At 39.5% G+C, this 26,055-nt stretch overlaps 1 protein-coding gene across 3 annotated transcripts in view; it reads left to right on the forward strand.

Moving 5' to 3' along the window:
* Positions 1 to 26,055, forward strand: part of dgkg (diacylglycerol kinase, gamma) — a 109,672-nt gene that overhangs the window by 72,993 nt on the left and 10,624 nt on the right. For all 3 annotated transcript variants that reach the window (XM_032566648.1, XM_032566649.1, XM_032566650.1), the window contains 2 exons: positions 6,602 to 6,692; positions 10,632 to 10,833. In XM_032566648.1, the coding sequence (XP_032422539.1) occupies positions 6,602 to 6,692; positions 10,632 to 10,833 (293 nt within the window). The remainder of the gene's footprint in view (positions 1 to 6,601; positions 6,693 to 10,631; positions 10,834 to 26,055) is intronic.

Genomic DNA, 26,055 nt, shown 5'->3' on the forward strand with positions numbered 1-26,055 from the left:
TGTATCTGCTAAATGGTTTAAAGATGTGATAAGGAGAACATGGCTTACTTAACACATGTAACTACACAGATTTAAGATGATAAGCTGCAGAGCTCTGTCATTAATGAAATTGCTGCAAATGTTTACTAAACACACATTATTGACATCGTGTTTCAGAAAATAGCACCAACCGCCTTCTGTACAGTGTTTACAGTAAGCCAACACTGGGCCCATTGTTCTGCCAATAGAGCAGAGAGCTGACGGACAACTGTGACTGTTTTATTAAGACCTGACTGATGTTTTGGCTGGGAACGTTTCCCTCCACTTTGACAGTGGTGTGAACTGAAACGAGTCAGTGTTCAGAAGGAGCAGCTTGTCCTCTGCGGGCGCACATGACAAATCACCTTTGACCCCTGAGAGAGGCCCACGGCTTCATGTAGCACTTAGCTTTATTGTCCTGGCCGTCACTCAGCGCTCCCCGCTGCCAGCATGGGGGCTCCTCACAGGCACTCTGCTACTCTGCTTCTCACCCCCCTCTAGTCTCACCCCTTCCTCACCCAGGGGTCTGTTGGGACAGAAGGAGTGTGACTCCTCACACCCGGCCTGTAGAGCTCAAAGAGCCACTGCACACTAATGACATGTCACATGGAGTCCAGTCTCTGTTTTATACAGATTCTGACTGCAAGTGAATGCATCGGTTTTAATGGAGGACAACATAGCTTAATATTAAACTGCAGAAAAGTACTTTTTCCCAGTTGTTAATCAAGTATGATAATGATCAAATTTTTATTTTCAATAACAGTTGTCTAATGTTCCCATCAAACTTTGGCATATCTGCATTTCAGTGTCTTAGAAAAGTTATGGTTGATAACATCATTTCTTAAACATGCATAAAAAAATTAAGCCAACTCTCGAGGTATGTTTTTGAAGGTAACATGATGAATACTATTACAACATGATGTAAAGCTCACATAAGTTAATTATACAATATATTGATTGAATTTATTTGAGTGGTGTGATAGGAAGTGTGTTATTTTTCTGTCCATTAGAGCAACTGGAGTTTCTGATTAACCGAATGTGAATTTAATTCCTGATCTTATCTCGTGTCACTTTGTGAACACTCAAAGGTTAGAAGCTAAATATGAAGCTCTGTGATGTTTGAAAGTGGAACAGGAGCGTGCAGACTTCCTCCCTCCCTGCACACGTTTAACCCCGTGCTGACGTAGCGCCCGACACAGACTCCTGCTGACGTCCAACATGGGGCGGAAATGTTAGCAGGCCTGACCCGGCAGAGCGGGTGGAGTGACCCGGCGCCTCACCCCACTGCAGACCAGGTGCAGGACAAACACAGAGCAATGTGGAGTCGGCGTCTGGGCAGGAGGACAGACGTAATGCGGCTTTCTGTTCCATCAGGCTGTCAGTGTGTCTGCACAGCCAAGGCTCTGAGTGCAGTGTGTGGAAGACGGCCTTCCTGCACAGAAACCTGCCTGAGCTCAAGTGCGTAACATTTTGTCTAATGTTAGAAAAAAAACAACTAAACTTTGCAACGGCTGTTTCCATTAGATAAGAAATGCCATTAAAATCACACATGAATGAGTTTGTTCACGTTAGAAGTCATTAAACATGCCTCGCCATCATCCATCTATCACTTCCTGTCTTCTTCTTCTTTGTCGCCAGTGGCAACATGTTGATCATGTGGCCCCCAAGCGTTCTTGCCTTTGCAACTTAACACTATTGGAGCAGTTGGACTTGAAAAACGAACAAGCAGAAATACAAAAAAGCAATATAAAAAACATAAACTACATAAACATCTCTGCTCTGATAGCAGTCATGGTCAAACAGTAAATATGGTCACATTTATAACGTCAGTGACACATTAATCAATCAATCAAATTTTATTTGTATAGCACATTTCAGCAGCAAGGCATTTCAAAGTGCTTTACATCATTACAAACACAGAAACACAAAGCAACATAGAATCAATAATCAAAACACGACATTAAGTCAAGTTCCATCAATAAATTTGTAATTGATTACATTTCAAATACAATTCTAAACAGGGGGGTTTTTAGTTGAGATTTAAAAGAAGTCAGTGTTTCAGCTGTTTTACAGTTTCTGGAAGTTTGTTCCAAATTTGTGGTGCATAGATGCTGAAAGCTGCTTCTCTTCGTTTGGTTCTGGTTCTGGGGATGCAGAGCAGACTAGAACCGGAAGACCTGAGAGGTCTGGAAGGTTGATACAACAACAGCAGATCTTTAATGTATTGTGGTGCTAAGCCATTCAGTGATTTGCAAACTAACAACAGTATTTTAAAGTCTATTCTTTGAGCTACAGGGAGCCAGTGGAGGGACTTTAAAACTGGTGTTATGTGCTCTATCTTCCTGGTTTTAGTCAGAACGTGAGCAGCAGCATTATTTGTTGTAAACTCTTATGCGCTGACCTCTGAATCTCTGCTTTCCAATGTCCAACGGCAAATAAGCAGAGTTTGCAAATCTCCACTTTGGTCAGAGTTTTTATTTTGAAGCGTTTTTATTTATGTAGCCGGGGCATTTTGTCCCGGAAGTATAGTGTTGCGCATTCTTCCTTTGCCCATATATGGAAGACGCTGTGACAGAGCGCAGCTGGTTCATTAGCCAGACAGGTAATCAGCAGTTGCATTTAAAAGCAGGTAGATCACTGAAGAGATCAGATCCCAGGCTGATGATTCCTACAGAGGAGAGATACTTCTAGCGAGTGACGTACTGAGCACCATTGACTGGTTTTGCTTTAAAGAAGGTTGGCCTGCTACTGTTTCAGTTTCAGTTTTTGCTTTAGTTTAGAATTTCTTTCCTTTTTTTGGGTTAGTTATTATTGATTAAAAGTATTTTCTTTTTGGCTAGTTTTGTTGAAGGAAGGGGAGTTTTTATTGTCTAGCCTTTTGGCTTGTTTTAAATAATAAAAAAGGACCTATGCTGTCCCTGGGTCACAAGCTATTTTATTCAAATTGAGGAGACTAGTGGAAGGGGAGTTTTTCTTTTCTTTGCTGTATCACCAGGGCTTTTTGTGTGAGTGTGTTTTTGTTGGGGAACACTTAGGTGCATTTAGTTGTATTTGTGTTTTCTTTATTATTATTCCTCCCCCAAACAGTCTGTTATTTAATTGGGTTTAATTGTCTCTTAGCTTGAGGTTTCCAGGGCCAGCATAGACTTTTGCTTTTAATGTGGTCAATTTTGTATAATAAAATAAACTATTTCTGTCCAAAGGAACTCATGAAATTAATAAACTGTATTTAATTTGCAACAGTACCTCTGATAATTTTTACAAACGTATCTGTGTGATCTGGTAAAAAGAGGATTTAAGGTTCTCCACACATAACAGAAACTATACCCCCAAGGTCACATTTATATTAACCAGAGTTCACACATGGGTGAAAGGCCAAATTTGTCATGAAGTGGGTTTGGTGATGAGCAAGAGTCTTGGTGGAGGCACAGGGTGAAGTAGAAGAAAGGATTTAAAGTGGTCAAAAATCCAGAAAAGCACTCAGACACAACAGAGAGGCAGGTGAGCGACAATAAGACCCGGTCAGGAACCGACCGCACAGGTGGTTAAATACGGACACAGATAATCAGGAAACGAGGAGCAGCTGGAACCAATAATGGTGAACAACGTGACACAAGGAGGGCAAATTAACCGAAATACAAACACTCAAATAAGATACTCACAAAATCATGTAAAAATCTATTCAGTTTCATATCTGACTAAGGCCTAAACATTACCTGTTGCATAATATAACAAAACAGAAAATGTTTCCTTCCCAGCAATGATTTCTTGTAAAATGACCTTAATGGGAAGTTCTAAATAAATTAGAGCTCCTTAATGTCTTTTTATCTTCATTGCATCACACAAGGTCAGCTGCTGGTCTAACAGTTAAAACATTTCAGAACGGATCTGGTTGGTTGGATATGTTTTTGTTATTTTTTTGTTTGTTTTTTTCGAAGTACATTCACAGAAATGGCTAATGATGAGCTGCTTATTTAATGACCGAGAGCAGCGGATTGGCATGCGGACACTGCTGATGCTGGAAACACGTGTGTTGCCATAACAGCCGTGTATACTGCGGGTGCCTCCACCTTGGAGGAGAGAACATAATCCTCAGAACATGAACACTTTCTACAAGTGTCACACCAAATGCCTAACACTTTGGGATTGCAATGTAAACATTTGTTTTGTGTAATATATAACCGCAATATCTTCAGCACAACTGTTCATTTTTCTGTCTCTAATTGTCCTACTTTCTCTTTCACCTTAATGCCTCCCCAGAAAGCTGTGCTGCTGTCAAATCAGAGGATTAGAAGCGTAGTTGAGATCACAATTAGGAACAGTTGTGATTCTTGGCGAGGCAAACTGCCTAACCTCATTAAGCCGCTTCCACTTGAGACCATCTGTAAAAAATGCAATTAGCTCATGTTTTTCCCCGTCTCCTATGCACAGTGAATGCAACAGGGAGGCTTAAGCCATTCTGCCATCACTCCCATGTTTCTGAGCCAAAACTAATGCAAACCTGGGGCAATAAGGATCTTCAATAATCTTTCAAAAAACACCCAGTGAGAGGAATGATGCTTTAATCTCTCATTATGACCTTCCAGTGCAGAGCCCCTGACTGTGGTTAGCCACTCAGTCCCAGAACACATTTGGTCCGTTAGCTTGCTCTGCAGTAATGCCTTGTTGTTGTGAAAACACTGTTCAGGTGCCTTAGCACAGCTTCATTAATCCCTAATGATTAATGAAGCATGACCTCTCTACCTTTCAGAGTCCCCTCAAGCTCCCCCCTTCATGGCTGTTGTGAAATCGAGGTCAGTGAGGTCAGTGATCTAGATTAATTCATATGGACATCAGGTCTAAGTTTACCAAAGGAAGGTTCTGCATTACATTGGAAACCAACCACAGATGAATGGAGAAACTGAGTCTCACACAGAATAACGGGAGTCATTTCAGGATCATCCAGTTGAAGATTTAAGATTAACACTTCTGTGAGTGAACAGCACAAACTCAGTACCTCGCAAGATTTAGTAAACATCTATTCTTTTCACATATTCTACTTTAAACCAAAAACTTAGCTGTGTTTTAACTAGTGCACAGTGGTAAAGTGGACAGAAAATGTTACATTTTAAACATTTTTACAGATAACAATCTTTCAGAATAAGAATTTATGTTTTAAGCTCTCTTTACTTTCTACTTAAGGTGTACTTATATGTTTTAAATTAGTATTTTGTATTTTTGTTCTTACTGAAAAGCATTAAAAATAAAGTCTTGTGACTTCTGCTTGACCTTTGGTAAATGCTAACATTGTTTATGTACCAGGAACCAGTTAGAGGTGATGATGTGTCAGCTTTTGAGTCATTTTTCAGCGGGATATTTTCACCGTTACCAGAAATTAGTGCCAAAGGATAAGAGGAGGAGAACGAGTACATTCTAGGAAATGGTAATTAGTCTTCATATAATCACAGTTTTCAGGCAAGTAAGAAAGGAGAATGTTTGACATTACCTCTGAAGCAGGGATGTCCTGTCAGTTTTTTTTTCTAATACCAATCACAGCCATTTAAAAACAGACTTTTGCGAACATAAAGTTCTGTCCGATGCTTGAAAATGCTGTGAAATTTCGTGCTTTCTTGTCATTTTTGTTACATAACACTGACGTGCCCAAATCTCCAGTTTTGTATTTCTGAATAGCGACGTACATTTTGTCCACACATTTGCCAAAAAACTCAACTTTTTGCCACTGTCTACGGTGCTTTGAAGTTGACTGGTTTGGTGAAGATCTAGACTACCAATAGAATCTGTCTGTCCTCTCTCTTTTGATACAACTTGTTGATCACTTGGTTTGTAACGCAAGTTCGCACAGTTCAAGGAAAATTAAGTGAAACCCAAAATACCGATGTTGTGCTTGTGTGTTTGGTATTGGAGGGGTGTGATTGTTGGAGATTAACTCCAAACCTTTTGCGCCGTCTGGCAAAAATTGGATTGGTGCAGATTTTGATGACGATGTGCACGGTGCCATAGACCGGAGACGCAAGCAGTGTAAATCGGGGGTTGCACTTTTACAGTGAGTAAAATATTGTCAAAGATATTAACAGTAAAACATTCCCTAATGGTAAACAAATACCAATGCCTTAGATTAATGCACAATTCCCTGCCTTACTATCGTTTTCCTGCCCTAAATGACACAAATCTCAAAGAAAAAGCTGGTAGATCTCATTGGAACAGACAACACATGTAGCTGCTGATGTCTATATGTCCCTGGGTAAAAAACCCGTTTCCTCTGAATCTGGTAGGAGTCCAGAGCCAGAGGAGCCACTCTACTTTGTGTCAGCTCTGTAGAGGGGGGTCAACCTGTCTGTCATTCATTATGGAGCTGCTAATGTCTCCATCGTTCGAACAGCAGAGACCTCCCAGGTCACATGACTCCCCTCCCCCACTGGGCATTCTGAGCTGTCAGAAAACGTGAGATGACCCAGAACCATGACGGGCATCTCTGTGTGACAGCTGTATACTAAATAACATCAGGGTCACAAAGCTGCACATGGGGGCTGAGTCAGGACGGTGGTTTGTCTCCTAACACACTGTATCTTTTCCTGACCTGCAGAATGAAGAACAAGCTGTGGTACTTTGAGTTTGGCACCACTGAGACCATATCCGCCACCTGCAAGAAACTCAACGAATGCATAGAGTTGGAGGTGAGTCAGAGTTCCTTCAAAACATGAGCAGAGACTAAGTGAAGAAAGAATGTTTGAAATAATCTGGGCTTGGTTCAGAAGGTCTCACAGGGTCTTACGGTCCAGTCCCACCTAGATCTGTGGTTCTGTTCAGGACGGCCAGGCCAGGCTGATGTGATGGCTGGTTCTTTTGCCAAAGGGGCGGGTCTAGAGATGAGTCTATCTCGATGTCCATCACAATTTATTTTCACCTATCAAATTATAAAACGATTCAAATTATATTTTCATTTGCAGTTAGTGCTGTCCTGCATAGCGGTCACTACAGTGGACAGCTATCTAAAAGCCATTTTCTTGTGTTTCTTGTGCATCTTTATGTTATAAATGCACACGGACCACTGAAGTGGACACTAGTGAATCATACAATACACTGCCAACTACTGGCCATCCACTGCAAGTGCAAAAAATTTTTTTTGCTAAATCCAATATCGCAGACAGATAATAATGCAACTCTTATAGGCAAAAAAAGATGATTGTGACATCAAGTAACCCCTAGAAACTACTACTGCTGATGTATTTTACAAATAACTTTGTATTTAGAAAGAATTGCAACTGATCAACTAGAAAAAAATTCTAGAAAAGTTTTTATTCTTTTCCCCATCTTTTTTATGCCTTAAGAAAATCAAACATCCTGACGTAAAGGATCATAATTCATGTCTGAAAGGGTTAATTTTCTTCTGGTTTAAACAATATTCAAAAATCTGAACAGAGGATCCACATCACGCTCATCACACAGCAGTCAGATGAACACATGGGCGGTGACAAAAACATCAGACTATGACCAAGTAACTAGATCTAAACAATGAAATGAGATGACTGCAGTTAAATTTTGAACAATTCACCTCCCGTGTCCTGAACACAGTCTCTCCTCTGCCTCCTGGTCTACATGGAGCTGACTGTTTCTGTTCAGCTGTAGATGAAATGAACTCGTGGCTCAACGGCCTCATTTTCCTGTCCTTGTTCATCTAAGAAGGCAGGACGCCATTTTGCCAATCTGTCACCGTAATTAGATCAACAATAACAGACAAAATAATCATGTCAGCAGTACTGTGTCCTCACTCATCCGCCTCCGTGGGAGTCTGGGTGTGCTTGTTGTTGTCTCTGACCCAGCTGGCACAGGTAGTCCATACAAATGTGGTGCCACACTATGTGCTTGACTTGCTCACACTTTTTGTATAAAACGTGTTTGCATCTTCCACCATTTCCTAACAAAGAGCTGCGGCTCTCACACAGTGAGGCCGTGTGCAGCCTGATGAAGGTCAGAATCTGATGGAGGGCCTGAATGCAAGGTTCCAATCGCGCATTTAAATAAATGCGGTCTTTCTTTTTTTTTCTCTCTCCGAGTTACCCACAGGCACATTTATGCTCAGAGGTCCTTGACATTTAATTATGCAGAATAATTTTCCCCCAGAACAGGAGCGTAGATGTGACATGTGAAATCGGTCCAGGTTGCCAGTCAGAGTGCGGCTCAAGCTGCTGGGGCTTGTTTGTGCTCTGTCTGGTATGATATGACACACAAGAACTCAGCGTTCCATGTTAGTTCAAGCCTGACCCTTCATACAGGAGCTGAATTTACATTACAAATGTGTGCAAAACTTGGTCAGGATTTAACTAATGTCGAATAAACACAATTTCACAATTGCAGTGTTTCCATTAAATGTGAAAGCTATTAAAATCACACGTGAATAAGTTTTGTTCACTCGATAAGAAACATGCCATCCCATCATCCTCCTACTACTTCCTGTCTTCTTCTTCTATGTGCGCCAGTGGTAACATCCGGTTATTGGTCATGTGACTGGTACGATGTGGAAAAATAAGGGTATCCATTGCAGTTTTGTGAAATTAAACAATTTCGATTCGGCCAAAAATACTTGAAAACAAGTTTTTTTCTAAATTGTCATGTTTCCATTAAGCACATTTATGGTTAAAATGTCAAAATGTGCAATTATATGGTTTATAATCTACCTAGACTATTTGGTCTTTACTGAGACCTATTATGTTTACAATTATACCTCAAGGGTACAGAAAACATACCATCTTCACCATTTAAAATTAAAAACGATTATCCCTAACTCTAAGTAATGGAGTACATTTACTTGAACCCTAAGTAAGCCTTGTTTTTCAGTAAAATGATCCTTCTAAGGTATAACTCTTAGATTGCACAGTTCTGGTGACATGCTTCAGGCACTGATGGACACAATGACAGCAAAAGGTTGAGAACAAGCTCCACTTTATTGGGAACAGTTTAATCTAGGTCAGACAGGTCAGGGTCAGGTCTGTGTGTTCAAGTCAGGCTGGTGGGGCGGTTCCAGTCCTCAGGGTCCAACTGAGGACTGGAACTCGTGGCTCAGTCACAGGTTCTCTGGCTTCGACAGAGGGGTCGAAGCCAGAGAATCTGAACCCAGGTGGGGCAGGTCAGGATGGGGATGTGACGCGGGGCTGACGGTCCGAGGAGAAAACAGACAGTGATCCACAGACAGCCTGAAGGTGTTACAGTATTGGCTTTCACAACAAGCTGACAGCGTCCAGGAGGAAGATCTGACCTTATATGGCAGCAGCTGCAGATGAAGGTGATGATGATCAGGTGTGAATGGTCACAGCTCAGCAGCAGCTGTGATATCTGGAGCATTTCTGACCCACTCTGATTCACATCAAGACTTCAGTTTTATATATATATATTCATATATATATATATATGGTTGTTCTCAGAGAAATTTTGTTTCCAGTGGTGGACAGTAACAGAGTACATTTATTTGAATATGATACCTTAGTACATTTTTGAGTATCTTTACTATACTTGAGCATTTATTTTTTTGGAGAATTTATGATTTATCCCTCCACTACATTTCTAGGAAGCTTGTTGTTACTCGTTCCTTTTGGGTCAGCTTTGTTCTCTGCTGTTCCTGTTCTCCTTTACGGAAATGCAATCCACACACTGTGCTCCGCACAAGAAGATGGACCAATCACAATCACCTCTCACACCTGGGATTTGGAATTACATCATTCTCATTAAGTGTGGCAAGCTTCTTAGCTTGATGTTTGTAGACTTCTGTGTCTATGTTGTTAGTTATAGATACTGTTGTTGTTTTTGGGGAGACAAAAAGGGTTGGGTTTTTTTGGAGTGGGGATGGGCAAGTGGTTCTACATGGCAGTTCATCATCAGGTGATTTCTGCAACTTAGAAGGTTCTGTGAAAACACTGAGGAAACAATCCAGTCATGCACTGATAATAGAAAAAATAATTTAGACTTTTGAATACTTAAGTATTTTCAAAAGTACTTTAGTATTTGAGTAAACCTTTGATGGTGCAACTTTTACGTATAGTCGAGCAATGTTGATATGAGTATCAATACTTTTACTCAGGGAATAATAATCATAGTATTATTGTTAATAATAATAAAAATAATGAAATGTATGTATACACACTTAACATGTAAATCTCAAAGTGCTACAGAATGACAATAAAAATATGAACAAATGAAAAAATAATAATCTGACTCTTCAGTACTTTGGTATACAGAGGAGTTCCTGGGCAACTCAAGTGTCCACTGTAGAATAATGTAGTCTATGGTTAAACTGCTGCTGGTGTTTTGATGTGTTGCTTTGTTTTTCCAGATGGTGTTTTAGTGCCTGTTGGTGATGTTTTCCAGTATCTGTACGACCGTTTTGACAATGGATTATATATTTGTCTGCTTCATTAGCTATAATTTAGACAGAATTAAAATGTAACTGCTTAGTACATTATGTTGTTTGCTGGCCACCAAATAAATGCATTAGGAGGATTTCCATTATAGAATTTCTTTAAATCAGTTTTAGACTCTGGAGCTGTTTCCTCATCTAGCACAGAACGGAAAAATAAGCCTTCGATTATGAAAATGAATGTGTCATATTTCTGCCTCCGCAGTGTGACGGGATCGTCCTGGACCTCAGCAATACATCCTTAGAGGGCATCGCTATTCTGAACATTCCCAGCATGCACGGTGGCTCCAACCTGTGGGGAGAGACGAAGAAGAGGAGGGCCTACAACCGAATGAGCAAGAAGGTTGCAGACAAGATGCCCAGCAGCACCGTCACAGACCCTAAACAGCTCAAGTTCTGCGTGCAGGGTGAGTCACTGAGGGCGAAGTCCAACATGGCGGCTGGGACTCACTTCACTCTAACTATAGATTTCGGTTAGTTTATGTTAAAAAACAACTCCTCTCAATTTCATCTACAAATCTCCAACAATTATCAACAGCAAATGCTAAACGTTTTGTTATTGGTTGATTGAAACCAATCAGACCTCAATACACACTAACGCTAACATTCAGTCACAAAAGCAGAGCTTGATTCTGTTTGAAACCTCTTTTAATTTAAATAGAAATATTCCTCCTGTCGGGCCTTGAATAAAAGTTTCTAAACAATGAAGAAATCATCAGTAAATGCAGACAGTTAGTCAGATGTAGAAGCTGGAATGTCAAGGTGATTAAAAGAAAAATGCTGAGCTGTTGCCAGGAAACTAAGATACAGGAACACCCCTCATCTATAGGCCATATTCATCAGACAGTAATACAACAGCCTCCTGGAACAGGAAGTGATGAAAGCTGATGTCCATGAATCTATAAAATAACCTCCAACGCTGCGTCACACGACAGCGTCCTCAGTAAACAGTCGGTTACATAAGAGGCTGTGTAAACAGAGACGCGTTTTCTGCTTTGCTGTTCAGACCTGCCTGTGGAAAATCCACCAGAAAATGTATTTCTAGCTGCCTTTATAGCAGTAAGTAGAGCAGTTTAGGTCATGGAACAGATAAATCAAAGGATTAGGTTTTGATATTAAAATGTGGTAAGAATTATTCTATTTCTTCATTTATTTTTGTCATTTTTAACCGTTCGATTAGGAACACACAGCACGGGATTAAAAACAACAAAAACTTCCTGTCAATGGCAAGAACACGTGTAGAATGAAAAAAATGTAGGCAGAAGCATGTGTGTTTTTTATAAATACAGAATCATTAAAAATCAAAGCAGTAGATTATTTCCTGTATATTTTTCTAAACATATCTCCAGCTAAAAGAAAACATGATCAAACCTAATGGTATTACTTTAAGATATTATTTTTACATTAAAAGAGCAAAAACACAGTTTTAACTCCTAGCTACAATTATTACACAACTGAATCCCTCTAACAGAAGTACCTTTATGTTTAATATTCATTATGATCTTTAATCTTTTAAATTAACCATTCTCTCTTAATTCATAATTTGTTTCTTTAATTGTGAACCACTTCTGTATTCACCTTGGAAGAAGTTTATTATTGGCTTTGCTCATAGTCAAAGTTCATAGTCATAGTTCTGAGCTCTACTAAATCATAACATTTTATGCAAAACTACGAAGTTTAGAGCTGATGGTGAGAGTATTAAAGAATCAAAGTATTAATCTGGAGACTGGAGGAGAGCACAGAGGTTAACAAATAACAATTCTAATATCAACAAAGGAAAATATTTTGTTTTATGTTTGCTATTGCTTGCTTGGCACCAATAGCACGTGTCATGACCATGTGCTGCAACCACAACAGGCAGATTTTACACCGCTAATTGAGAACAGGCACAGCCTATTTTCATGTGCATGTCTTGCACAACACATAAACCATCTTATAATCTGTGGTTTTCAACCTTTTCATTGACTTTTTATTGATTTTCACAATAAAAAAACAGAGAGGCTGCTGCAGCTGTGGTCAGTATAGAGAGCAGCTGAAACATCGGCCATTAACTTTAACTCAGTTCAAAACAGAGTGCTAACTTTATAAAGCAAAAGAGAAACTTTATCTGTAAGATTTAGGTCAGTGGAAAAAAACTGGAATCTTATGAATAGTTCAATATATAACAGATGTATGTGTGGTTGTCTTGGTGTTGGTTTAGGCTAACTTAACTTAACCCATCCCTCACTCCATTTATACACTGTTGATTTCTTTAGTTGTGTTTTCTGCTCCACAACCTGACAGTTGAATTTCCATAATCCTTTACTCAGCGTTGGCGGTATGTGTGTGTGTGAGCATGTGCGTGTGTGTGCGTGTGTGTGTGGTGGTGGGTTTCTAAAACGGCGGCCGTCATTGCAGCTTTCAGTGGGAGTCTGCATTTGATGGCCACCAACAATAGAGAATAACCCTCTCCATGCTCGCACCAAGGATCTGTCACTGCATCTGCATTTCAGCCGAGTGTACAGAACCTTGTTTCCATGGAGACGATAGCACGATGCCAAGGCAGAACCCAGAGTAGAGACAGTCTGAAAACAGTTAGAGGAAGGGTGAACTTCATAAAATAACCTGTTGTTATTGATTGTTTTGTGCTTTTGCTTGGGCTCACTGTGGTGTTGGCGTATTTAAAGCAAAACAGCACAACAGAGAGTTTAGAGCAACATCTTCTGCTTTTAAAGTCATATTTTTTCATTGGACAGCAGGGATTGTTCAACAAGTTACTGTGAAACCAGTTTCTCCACTCTACAGAAATGGGTTTGGGAAATTACTTCACTAAAAATCCTTCCATCCATCCATCCATCCATCCATCCATCCATCTATCCCTCGCACACCCACACACACACACGCGCAGACCGACCGACCTTCCCTTGTAGCTAGACGTCCAACAGTATACAGAGCAACACAAAGACACACGGACAAACAGCCAAGCATACGCTCCACTTAGACATCAGTTAACCCAACAGTCATGTTGGCAAACTGCATGCAGTTTTCAAATGTTTTGCTGCAGAACAATAATGCTACCGACTGCACCATTAGTTAAATATCCAGTAGTGTGGACTGTTTCCACCTGCTTGCCCTGGCTGTAAGCCTAAATCAGTGGTGGTGTGTGAATCTGCCTAAATCAGTTTTGGCAGTTCAATAATTAACCAAACTCTGAGGTTAGACATATTTTCTATGTTATGACTGTTTATCTGGTTTGAACTAGAATGGATATGTAATAAAAACAGTTATTCTTTGCCATCCATTTCCAGAATAGAAGTTATATGTTCAGATTTTACTCTTCATTCTTTGTCATTTTCCTGCTTTACCCTGAAACCTCTGGCACTTTGACTCGGTATTCAGAACAGAAACCAGTTCATCTAATGGTGCGTGTAACCTTTGGTGTTGTTGACTTCATTAAGTTGCTGAACCAAGTTTGAATTCCTGACTTAATTCCAAGACAGAAGCTTCTAAATGAAGGAACTCTGAACTAAACTCTCTCTTCTGTTTCTCATAAAACACTAACTGTGTCTCCATTGATTGTAAAATTGCACAAATTGGAATGACAAAAATACATTTGTTTAATGGAAATGCACCAAGGAGGGGTGGGGGGGGGACAAGCAAAATTATTGTATTTCGCAAAACTGCAATGGATACTTTTTGCATCATAAGTCATATGATAAAGAGCTGAATGTTACTAACGGTAAAACGGGTGGAAAACTACGACCATGAGCTGCAGCAAAACTTTCTGCTGTTTCTTGGTTATTATCTAAAACTAGAACTAAGCAGGTTAAACTGGCCTTATTCAGATTAACTTCCCTGCATATAAGTGTGTCTTGATTCTCCCCAAACTGGATTAAGTGAGTGATTGTGTCAGTGATGGAATTTTTTCTGCTCCCTCGGTTTGAAAAGCCTCTCATGGTAGTGGTGTGTTTCTGGTGGAAAGCCCGTGTGGGCGCTCTGTATCCGTGCGTCCGCGTGCCGCCATGTTTATCGTACCGCTAACCGTTTATGGCAGCTGCTTTCTCTGGCACTATAAACTAAAGCTTTTAAATCCATTTGCTGCAGATAATGCAATCAGCTCGAGTCGCAGGGAGAGTGAAAGAAGCTCCAGGCACTCCTGACCTCACAGCCTCTCTGCTTTGGGTTTGCTCCACACAGAAAACAGGAAAGTCCAGCCTCAGCATCTGTAGCATTATATTTAAATACACCCACCATGAGGCTTTCAAAGGAGCAGCAATGAGCTGAACCACAGCAGAGTTTCTTGGTGTCTTTGCAACGTTTCATGGAAGTTTGTGAGATGCAGCAACTCAAGGAATTTCTAAAAATATGATACATTTCTATACTATTTCTACAATCTTTGAAGGTTGCAGGGGACTGGAGCGACACACATACACACACCGTGTCCAGTAAGCTAACATGCATTGGACTGTAGTTTGTATGATGGAAATGTGTGAATGTGAATATGTGAGAGAAGTTGTGAACTCCACAAATAAAAGCTCCAACAAGGATTTAAACCTTAAGATGTTTTTTCTGAAAAATTAAGCTATGATGCAAAGTTGATTTTAATTTTTCTTACGTTTTTGATAGAGAAAATATTTTCATAACAACTGAAAGTAACATTGAAAAATGATTCCATTTTTATGCTCAACTAATCTGGAGCAAGCTTCCTGGAAACTGCAAAACGGCCGAAACACTGAGTTCCTTCAAATTAAGGCTAAAAACCCAGCTGCTCAGAGCTGCCTTTGAGTCATAATAACTGGAAGATTTATTCATATATTTGATGTGTATTTGCTTAATAATGTTGATGATGGATTTTGAGAAAATAATGCATATTGATTGTTCCATCATTGGTTACTGTATTGTGTTTAAAGCTCATTGAACTGCCTTGCTGTTGAGATGGGTTATACAAATAACACTAGATTAACTTGTCTGTGGTATAAAATGGGACTATGTGCCTGGAAAATAAATAATTGCTCTCCTTTAAACTCATTTCTGGCGATATTCTTGGTGCTGCAGCCGTTCTGCTCATCGTCTCCTCCCACCTCTGGAGTTACGACCAATAGGGTCACTCCATTTTTTTCACCTCGTGACTGTAGACGGTTGTGTCTGTACATGGTAAAATCATCGTGGGCAAGTGGTGTTATTGGTGTACGCTCATTAGCCAGTGCTAAAGGCATAGCTGTGTCATGATTTTCTTTGTGCTGTAGAAGGCTCTTCAAAATGTGCTGCAATCAGGCCATGTTCAGAGAGCTCAGCGGGTCTTCATCCATGTAACAGGATGTCTTGCATACGGCTTCTGATCTGCTCACACTGTGCGGTGCTAACAAATGCCTCATTGCCTCATTCACATGAGCAAACCTCCATGTGAAGAGTCGGCTGAAGAATGAAGATGCTGACCACAATCAGCACTGCTGAACCTTTTCTGTTCATCCTTCTACTGGTGACGTTTTTAATCCCTTCTTTATAATCCATCCAAAGAAACAAAAACTTGGATATGAATACTGTTTGAAAAGTAACAGCGTTTTATTTCCTTGTTTACCTGGTATTGTGAGCAGATGTGAATCATTAAATTTAAAAAGTGAGCCTTCTCATTGTTTCACACAGCTTTTATCGTGCGCACCGGTTTCCTTCCATCTGTATTTCCTTCGGTCACATTTTCCAAGCTTTTTCTGCTGCAGATGAAACGATAAGAGTTGCAGAAAAATAAAACATGAGACGACATCACACTAGCTGAATTTTATTTGGCCATGTAATTGCAAAATTTGACTATTTGAAATTTTGTTTTATTAGTAGAAACACGGCAATTTAAAAAAAATGTTTTTTTATTTTAAAAAAGTTTTAGTGTGTTTTTCTGTTTGTATCAAAACAGGTTAATTTCACATTAACCAATTAATTATTTATCTTTTTTTCTTATCATATAAGTCACATGATCAACAACTGGCTGTTACTACTAGTGCAAACCACGAAGAAGATGACAGGAAGTAGTTTGAGGATTGATGAGACGGCACGTTTTCAATGACTTAAAGCATGAACAGTCTTACTAACGTGTGATTTTAGTTGTATTTATTTGATAGAAACACAGGAATTGTGGGGGGGGGGGTTCACATTAGCAGAATATTCATAAAGTTTTGTGTCCATTTGTAATGGAAAAACCGCTAACGTCTAAGAGATCTTCACTGAAAACAGACCAGCCACCATATTTTCATTACTCAAGTAACGGGCTTGAAGTTAACGCAGAGGGTTAGTAGATGTTGGCAGAACTGATGATGTTGTAATCACCAGCCAGCTCCGCCTCTGCACATGTTTTTATGGTAGGACACACGCCCACACACACAGCACTCCTCCACTCTGTCTCCTCCATTTACACAATTTTTTATTGTAAGAGAACCAATGTTAACATTCTTAGAGGATTATTTTAGCTAGCTTCCTTCTTCTCTTCATCCTGATGTTCATTTCTCTGGCATAAAAGGGTTCAGTAGCTCATAGAATTACTCATTCTAGATTCAGACATTACACACATCTTAAAGTTGTTTTTCTATTATTATTTTTCTTTTTTTTTCAATGCCAAAACATACTCACACATACGTCATAATGTAATAAAGCATTTACACAACTCTGATGCCTTGTTGAAAAGAACTGCAGTCATTGTAACATTAAGGAGTCACTAAAAAAAATTTCTGAAAATAACAACAGAACAAGTCACACAGGAAGTGTATTCAACCACATACTGTATGATAATATATAGGAAATATGAAATGTGTTAGTTTTGGGAGTTAGTGAGAAGTTAGTTGTTTTCTCATTTAAATTTTTCTATCTCTTTTTCAAACCTACTGAATCTTCTAGGAAGAACGGCAGAAAGATGGGAAAAGAGCTGGATCTTGTGGATTCTTTAAGAATTTTTTTTATTCTTTTGCAAATCTGACATGTTTCTTTACTGCTCTTCTCATCAGACAAGTGCACCCAGATGCTGTCGCGTTTTCTTTGACACCGACTGGTGATGGAGGTACAAACGAGACCAACTGCATTGGTTGCATGAAGACTGGAAGCAGTTTGAGGCAAATTAGTTACAGTAGTTCACAGGGACGTCTGCTGTGCAGAAATGTCCAGTGATCTGGTTTTCTAATGTGTCAACAGAGTTTACAGACGTCACAGAGTGTGTGTTCGCTGCGTGTGTCCGGAAAGCATTTTGAGTGAATTCATGGTGTCATGAGTAATCGGTAATCAATCCAGTGATCAGAGTTCTGGGGTCCGGTTCTGACAGCCTCGGTGCTGCTGGTGAAACATGCCATCTCTGGGACATTCTGTCTTCTCTTGGTGACTCATTTCTTTTCGCTGTCTTCTCCACCCTCACCTTGCCTTCTTTTGCTCCTCCCTCCCCGCTTGGCTCCACTAAGCCCCGCCCACTCTTCCTAGCAGCACTCCCACCGAGACGCACAATAAGGGAAAGCTATTTCAGTCGGGTTCCATCAGGAAGCTGTGTATTGTTTTCTCCTCACTCAACAGAAACAGCAGAACTATAATTACTCTGATCCTCCCACACCCGTGTGTGTGACCAGGAATAGTTGTATGTGGAACTGCTGGGTGGATGGTGGGAAAGTGATACGGCCACTCAGTTACTGAGTTGACATCCTGTAAGAACGCCTGATCATTGCTGTCCATTTGGGTCTCATTAGCTTAGGCATTTCTGAAAGACTCTTTAATTTCACCATTTCTTTCTCTCCAATGTGGAAGAATTCTGTCACCGATGTGGGCTGAGGTATTTCATCTCCGCAGCAAGTGGCGCATTTGGTGTATTTCAGTCCTGGATCATAGTAACACAGTGTTCTTTGTCACGTCGCCAAGTGCGCTCCCCTGTACCTTTCCCTCTGCCAGGGCTGGCAAGGTGAGTTGCAGCTCTCTCTGACCATCTGCTGGGACTCGGACCACCCTGAGACAATAACAGGCGGGAGGAGGAGGAGGACGGCTGTGGGTGGAGGAAGGATACACAAATATATCTGCTCATAATTATAGACTAACACCTCATGCTGAGGCACAATGAAAGCAGCATTGAGCTCTGAACTTGACTCAGCTTTCAGTTTCTAATTACAGGCCTTGTTTATAATAGCTCGTCGCTCGGCTGAGCACCGAAAGGATGAGTTTAGACTAAATCAGCAAACCTCGTTTGAATGGTGATTTGATCCTGGCTTATTGTACTGTCACTCTGCATTCTCTGGGATTAAAGATGAGACCTTACTTTGATCAGTTTCAAATCGACGATGTGTAACTTACAGCTGAACCCCATTGAAAACCTCATGGTTATTCCACCAAATATTGATTTCTGATCTCTTTGTGAGTTAAAACATTATTGTTGTCTCTCAATGAATATAAACTTGTTCTCTTTGCATTATTTGAGATCTGAAAGTACTGCACCGATATGGAGGAGCAGGACCTTCTAATGCATGCTGGAGTTCATAGAATTAAATGAAAGCACAAACAGAATTACATCATCTGCAAATAAGAATGGGATCATAAGGTGCTTTCCTTCACTATGCCTTGAGATTCTGTGTAATAACCTGTCATATAGGACTAACAACAAGTTTCAGCTCAAACCCAAACTACTGTAGAAGCAAACTTGACTTTGAGCTAAGAATGTGAACTCAGGTCGGTTGGGCGGTCGTTCGGACAGATGGTTCGTCGTTTAGGGAGTCAGGCGGTTGGTCAGATTGGTGGTCATGAGGGGGCCGGACCGTCGGTCAGTTGGTCGAATAGATGGTTAGTTGGTCAGATTGCTGGGCGGTTGGTCAGTTGATTAAAGAGACAGTCTGGTTAAACCTCTAAAAATGGAAAATTCCAATGAAGTGAGCTCTCAGTTATTTCCTGTACTCCTTTTTTATTTTAAGTGTTCTGAACTGTTGTGTGTATATTTATTTTATCTTATGCGAGGTAAAAGGTTTTGTGAATATGCTGATGTAAACCATATAATGAGACATTACCCACAGTGGGTCCTTTACTCAACAGTAAGAACAGTACAAAACTTGGTATTTCAGTTAAACTGCAGGATTTTGCATCAACACTTGGAGTTAGTCCTTACTAAACTCTTGGTCCACTTGACACTTTGACCTTTTTTCTTCACCTGTAATCAAAATGAAGGACATGTCTGGTTGTTTGAGCATTGCATTTTTAAAAACCTGATTCCTGTCTTAAAAAAGAACACATAGTAAAATCTTTTTTCTATGTTCTGTTTTCTATCTTTCTATACAAAAATATAGAAAAATTTCAAACCTGAAGAACATTAAAAGCAAATTCCATTTTTTTCATTTTCTCAAAGTCTAAGTAAAAACCAGGAAGCATAATACTCTGTCACATCTCTGTTTCTATCTTTTCATTTAGCTATAGTAAATAATGCTGCTGCATTTTCCACCAATGTGATGCTGTAGCAGAAACATTTGATCATCAGCCAAGCCTTGCTGCCACAGATAGTTTTCACATGTAGAAAAATTCATCAGCATGTTCCTTCCAACTCCACATATTATTGCTACTCTGTCACAACAATAATCAAAGAACAACCTTAGTCCTGCTACATTATGCAGAAGCTCTGTCTGCGCTGTGGATGATGACTTGACTGAATCATATCCAGCCTCACCTACTTTGTGACTCAGTCAAGGCAAGATCATTTTAAGAAACATTCATACACAGGGTTATTTAAAGTGCTTTAAGGGCAAAATAAACACCTGATGTATAAAATATTCAAACAGGCCATCACCTGAAACAAATACAAAGTGACACAAAATGTCAATTTTAAGCAAATAGAAAGCTAAAGCATGACAGAAGTGACAAAGCGATCTTCTGCCTGCATGGGAAAGTTTCAGTAAGCAGTAATGTTTTCAGTCCTGATTTAAAATAACCAGCAGTTTCTGTCATGACTCATGCTTTCCCTTATTTACTTCCTTCCCTAGGAATAGTGTGAAGGGAACTCTTATGACCGGAGCGTTCTGCGCAGTTCAGAGCCAAACTGTACTTTGGCCCAAGCAATCAGGACTTCATAGAATATTACCAACATTTTTGATTCAGTGCTATGACAAAAAGACTGGTGACTTGGATCTATGTTTCAGGTGTTGGTCAGGACTACAGCAGGGTGACTAGCAGCAGCTGACTGATTCTTTACAGAGACCCATAAAGATACCATTACAATAACTCATCATACTGAACATAAAAGCCTCACCAGTTTTTCTGTGTCTCATTCTAATAGGAAATCATTTATTCTAGAAATGCTTATAAGGTGGTACTAAGTGGATTTAATGAAATAACTTACTGACATCCTTGTTTTGCAGCGTTTAGAAACATCAATGTTTGAGTTCTAATGTCTAATGTCACATTTGTGGGATCAAACACAATGACTTTTTGTTTCTCTACCTTAAAGTGGTTGGAATTCTGACCCATCCGTCCATATTTTTTGGACCCACTGACTCAGTGACTGTTGTGGACTAAGGTCAAGTCAGAAATATCAAGTTGTAAGATACATATCAGCATACATGTCATAGGCGATGTTTCAGTGCTCTAAATTTTGAATAAAAGCAGCCTGAGACTGGAGCCTTGAGGTTCCCCACATGTGATTTTTGTTTCTTCTGATTTAAAGAACATTTTTGCCAAATGACACAAAGTGGTTCTGGACAAGCGCGATCTGAAACAGAAAATACCCAAGACTCTCCATTCCCATCATTTCCACTGGAGGTGTGTTGTCCAATATTCCACATAGTTTCATCATGTATCATGGGCTCCACGTTTTGATTCTATGGTGATATTGAGTAAGGTTTGTTTTGTAAGGGAAGATGCTGCTTTCGGTAGCAAGATGATCCGAGTTTTTCCCTTCATTTCACCTGAGTTTTACTTTATTAGCCCACAATAAAAGCTCCATCTATTCCTGATCAGGGTGATGTGTGTATCATCTGGTTTTCTAGATTTAGTTTATTTTATTTTTTTTTGGAAGGGTTGCATTTGTAGCAGTGGCAACTATGAACATTTTTGGCTCCTGATTGGATTCTGTGTGATTTCTGCTTCCTGCACAGCAGAGAAAATAAACCAGCGCAGCAGTAATAATTCTTGCTGCCCGCTGCTTGGCAAAAAGAAAAAAAAAAGTGTCATCCCATCCCAGAATGCACCATGACTGCTTTATGTAAGAGGCTGTTCTGTTCTATTCTTAGCTCCACCTCAGTGAGAAAGTAACAGCGCTGGCTGCCTGAGAGTCCAAAGCACAGAGATCTGATGAGGTGGGAACCATCGGCCTCGCACGCAGGGACACGGCCAGGACGGCGTGCCCATTTATGGTGCTTGGAGGAAGTAGAGGTGTATAGGTGGGCGTACGAGGGAGGGGGGATTTATGCTTCACTGTACAACAGGAACAGAAAATATAAATAGCTCTGCTTTACAGTCCTAAAAATAACGTGTCACACTCATATTTTGCCTCGTCTGTCTTCTGACCTGTAAACTTTCTCAGACTGGCACAGAAAACAGGACAGAGCTCATCCATTGTCTCACCCCAGCTGCTGTCCCTCTTCCTCTACCCCCCCACACCACCCGTCCTCATCCTTTATTCTCCAACCGTCCACATTTTTCTTAATGGACGTCCAATCCTATTAGAATTAGTTCCCAGAAAGCTCTGCAGAGACGTGGGGATGTGTGCCACAGCAGCATGCAGCCCTAGCATGGCGCAGGTTAGCAAGCATGCAAGCTTTGTGGTGTAAACTGTGAAATGTAAAAGCTTCAGATGAAGATCATGCTGCCCGAGATGTAAAGGGCTAAAGAAATGTTATTTCTGTGCAGGCTTTATAATGATGGAACGACACATGTAGAGAGTCTGAACTGTCTGTAGCCACTGCTAGCTGAGAATCCCTCATCGGCTGGAACCACCAAGTCATGACATAAACCCTGTTTATGTCAGTGTCATGTTTGGTGTGTAAAAACAGTGAGGTGTAGTCAGTTTACACTGATAGATGCTGCAGTGCTGTTTCACTGTGTTCTGTATGGACAGATGTACCATAACCTGCAGGGTTTTCCTGTATTTGTATATTATGAATGATGTTGAAAGTTGCAGCTCTTTAGGTTTGGGCTACATTTGATTGATTGATTTTTACTGTAAAGATTTTCTTGTCAAGAACAAATGATGTATTTATCCACAAATTAGAGTAGAATTTTTCAGCTGTTTTTCTTCATAACAGTTAAAAGAGAAAACAGAAATTGTTTTTTACAAAATCGGTGATTACAGAGACTGAGTGACAGAATGCCTGATAATCATCTCACTGTCATGTTTGGCGACTTTAAAAGTAAAGTTCTAGACAGTCCCTCCAGGATGTCGGGATGCTTTTTTTGTGATATTTGTGGCACCTGTTTAAAAAAAAAATGTGGTCAAAGTTCCACATTTCTTAAGCTTTATTTTTGCCATAACATGATCTTACAGAAAAAGTTTATATTTCTGCAAACAACATTCCCAAAAAAGAAGGGAGATGAATACATGTAATGTTTAAAGTGAAATAACTTTTTAATAGAGCCCTCCATATAAATCAAAGATTGTGACCTGAGCAGATTTCAAAGGAAGCATTCCATCTTAGTCATTCAGGTTAACATGAACTGTGTATGTGGTATGAGCAAAAATGTTTGTTGTAAAAAAAAAAGAAAAAGAAAAAAGGCAACTGTTTAGTTTAGTGTCACACATGCTAAATGTTGCAGAGTTGGCTTTCAAGAGAGGTCATGAAACAGGAAGCTGAATTAGAAGGGGCCTAAGAGGATTGATCAAAATTCAGCTGAGTTTCCATGATTGGTCAGAAAACAAGGAAATGCAGGGAAAGTTAAGGTAATTGGTCAGATTTGCAAAAACCTTTTGAGGTGAGAATTGCAAGTCCACCTAAAATTTGTGACTGATGAAGGAATTTGCATTAATAGTTGCAATCACAAACTTCCTGGAGGGACTGGATGGTGTTACAGATGAGATCTGGATCTCCGCTGGGTTAACCTGGTAAAATAAATGGAATATTAAAAATATTTAAAAAGAAAAATAGTGTCACAAGCAGTTACCAAACCACCTGGAAATGACATCATAGATATATTTGTCTTGATTTACATTACCAGCACATTCCAGGGGATTCACTCTGTTATGAAGGTCGGATGGTTGAATTATGCAAAATGAAGACATTGTGCAGTTTGTGTGCATGAATGTGTTTTGTTGTCAGTAGCGTTTTGAGTGAAATTCTCCATGGTGCCATATGTTTGCCTGGAAGTTGTTTAAATGTTCCTTTCAAGTATTCTCTGTTTCTCTGCGTCTTAGAGCAGGAAAGCTGTTTTCCATCTCCTCAGATCTGTATTTCCTGTTTTTCTCCAATTTCGTGACTTAATATCAGCACTTTGTGTTTAGTAACCCTGGCTTTGTTTACATAGTTGCTCTGTCGTTGCACTTTTTTTTACATTGAGGCAGAAGGAATCTTTATACAAATCAAAATATTTAATGTCGCATTCTTTCATTACTTCGGTATAGTTAATGTTGGATCATGTTAGTTAAAGTGATGTCACGTTTGAAGGTTTTAACATGTCATTCTTTTGAAGAAAACGTGTCTGGATAATTATGCTATGCTTTAAATATCTGTCAAATAAAAAATATTGTCAAAAAATTAATTTATTTCAGTAACTTCATCTCTTGGTAAAATATCTTATATAAATTAATCCCACACAGACTAGATTTGTTCTAGCTTTCATTTTTGGTAACTATGATGATTTTCTGCTTACAGTCCCGAAAAATGAAAATGTTTAATGTGGGCCTAATGCAAAGTGTGTTTAATACTTGTATAAAGGTTGTTATTTTCAAAAAGTACTTTTAGAAAAGCCTCATTGGATCATTATCCTAACTTATTAAATATGACTGTTTTGTCTAAAGACAGAGCAACATTCCAAAGGAAATGAGTGATATACTGGATAGTTTTCCCAAAAGCAGACAACTGACATAAAACACTGAGTAACAACCAACTTATTGCTGTTGAAGTTCAGCCTTAACACACTCTCTCTCTCTCTCTCTCTCTCTCTCTCTCTCTCTCTCTCTCTCTTTATCTCTCTCTCTCTCTCTCTCTCTCTCTCTCTCTCTCTCTCTCTCTGTGCACATGCTGGGGTTTTCTCTGAGTGCTTTGATTTTCTTTCCAAGTTGAAAACATCCAATCTATGTTCTTATGTTTTAGTAATTTATTATGTTGTTTTTTTACTAGAAGACTCTGCAATATAGCTGCAAACATGAGCCATAATCTGACCATATATTTGCACAATTTGCCATTCCAAAAATACATTTGCTTAATGGAAACACAGCAATTTAGAAAAGAACTTGTTTTTCTGTAAACCGTTTTGACCCTAGAATAAGGTGTTTGTTTTTTTTCATCCATAGCAAAATTGGTTTAGTAACCCTGACTCTGGTGCCAGCTCTGGCACCAGAGAAGAAGACGACAGGAAGTAGTTTTAGGACCATGCACTCATTTTTTTTATGACTTATTGCGTGAATAGACTTATTCACGTGTGATTTTAATGGAAACGGCACAATTGTGAATTTGTGCTTTTTCAACATTGGCAGAATATTGACAAAGTTTTTCTCGCATTTGTAATGGAAACGCAGATAGTGAAGTTGCTTTGGCTTTTCATATGTTGCTTGTTCTATTTTACTGTGCCTGTATGTTGGCCCTCAGGGATGAGGTTCAATTGAATTGAACTGAATTGAATTGAGGCACTTTAGCCATCCAGGACCAGATTAGTAAGGTTAGCAGTGCAGCCCATTAATTACAGTGCGGTGCTGCTCTTTCCCCCTCCCACACTTCACACCTACTAACAAACTCAGCTCTGAATCTCTCTTGGTGACTCAGAGTCATAAACACAGTAGATCATATTCAGTCTAATGTGTCTTCTGTAGGACTTCTTCTCTGTCCAGAGACCTCAAAGAATTGCTTGTATGTGGTTTGTTTCCATCAAACATCCCCATATACCAGCAGGAAGCCATATATTTCTGATATTATCAATCAATCAGGTTTATTTGTAGAGCACATTTCAGCAGCAAGGCAGTTCAAAGTGCTTTATATCATAAAAACATAAAAATAAAAAGTCATAAGAACAATCACTTCTTAAGAAACCAGTAACAATTATTACATTCGATTGCCAAAATCAATCATCGATACACATCAAATATATCATGATTATTATCAACTATTCTGGTGGCTAAATAGACAACAGAATAGTGTCTAATTAGCCACAAACAAGTTAACTGCTAATGTAGTTGGCTTGTTTAACATGTTAATATTTTAACGCACAGGCTTCTGTACTTTGAACATAGATCTGTTTCAGCTGTTTATCTATGAGGATGCTCTCCCTTTTTCTGAAAAAAGTAATCTCTGAAAACAACTCAAACAAGCCCTAATTTATTTTACTGTTGTAGACAAAACAGCATTTAACATATGAACAAATGAAAAACATGAACAATGACACATACAAAACCATCAAAAACAGTCACATTCTATTTTGATCAACTGACAGCTTTAATAAGAAAAACATTTTAAAAACTTTAAACAATTAATTCATGGTTAATTCACAGGAACCCTGTGATTAATCAGATTGGA

Source organism: Xiphophorus hellerii, chromosome 7 (assembly GCF_003331165.1).
Source record: "Xiphophorus hellerii strain 12219 chromosome 7, Xiphophorus_hellerii-4.1, whole genome shotgun sequence".
NCBI lineage: Eukaryota > Metazoa > Chordata > Actinopteri > Cyprinodontiformes > Poeciliidae > Xiphophorus > Xiphophorus hellerii.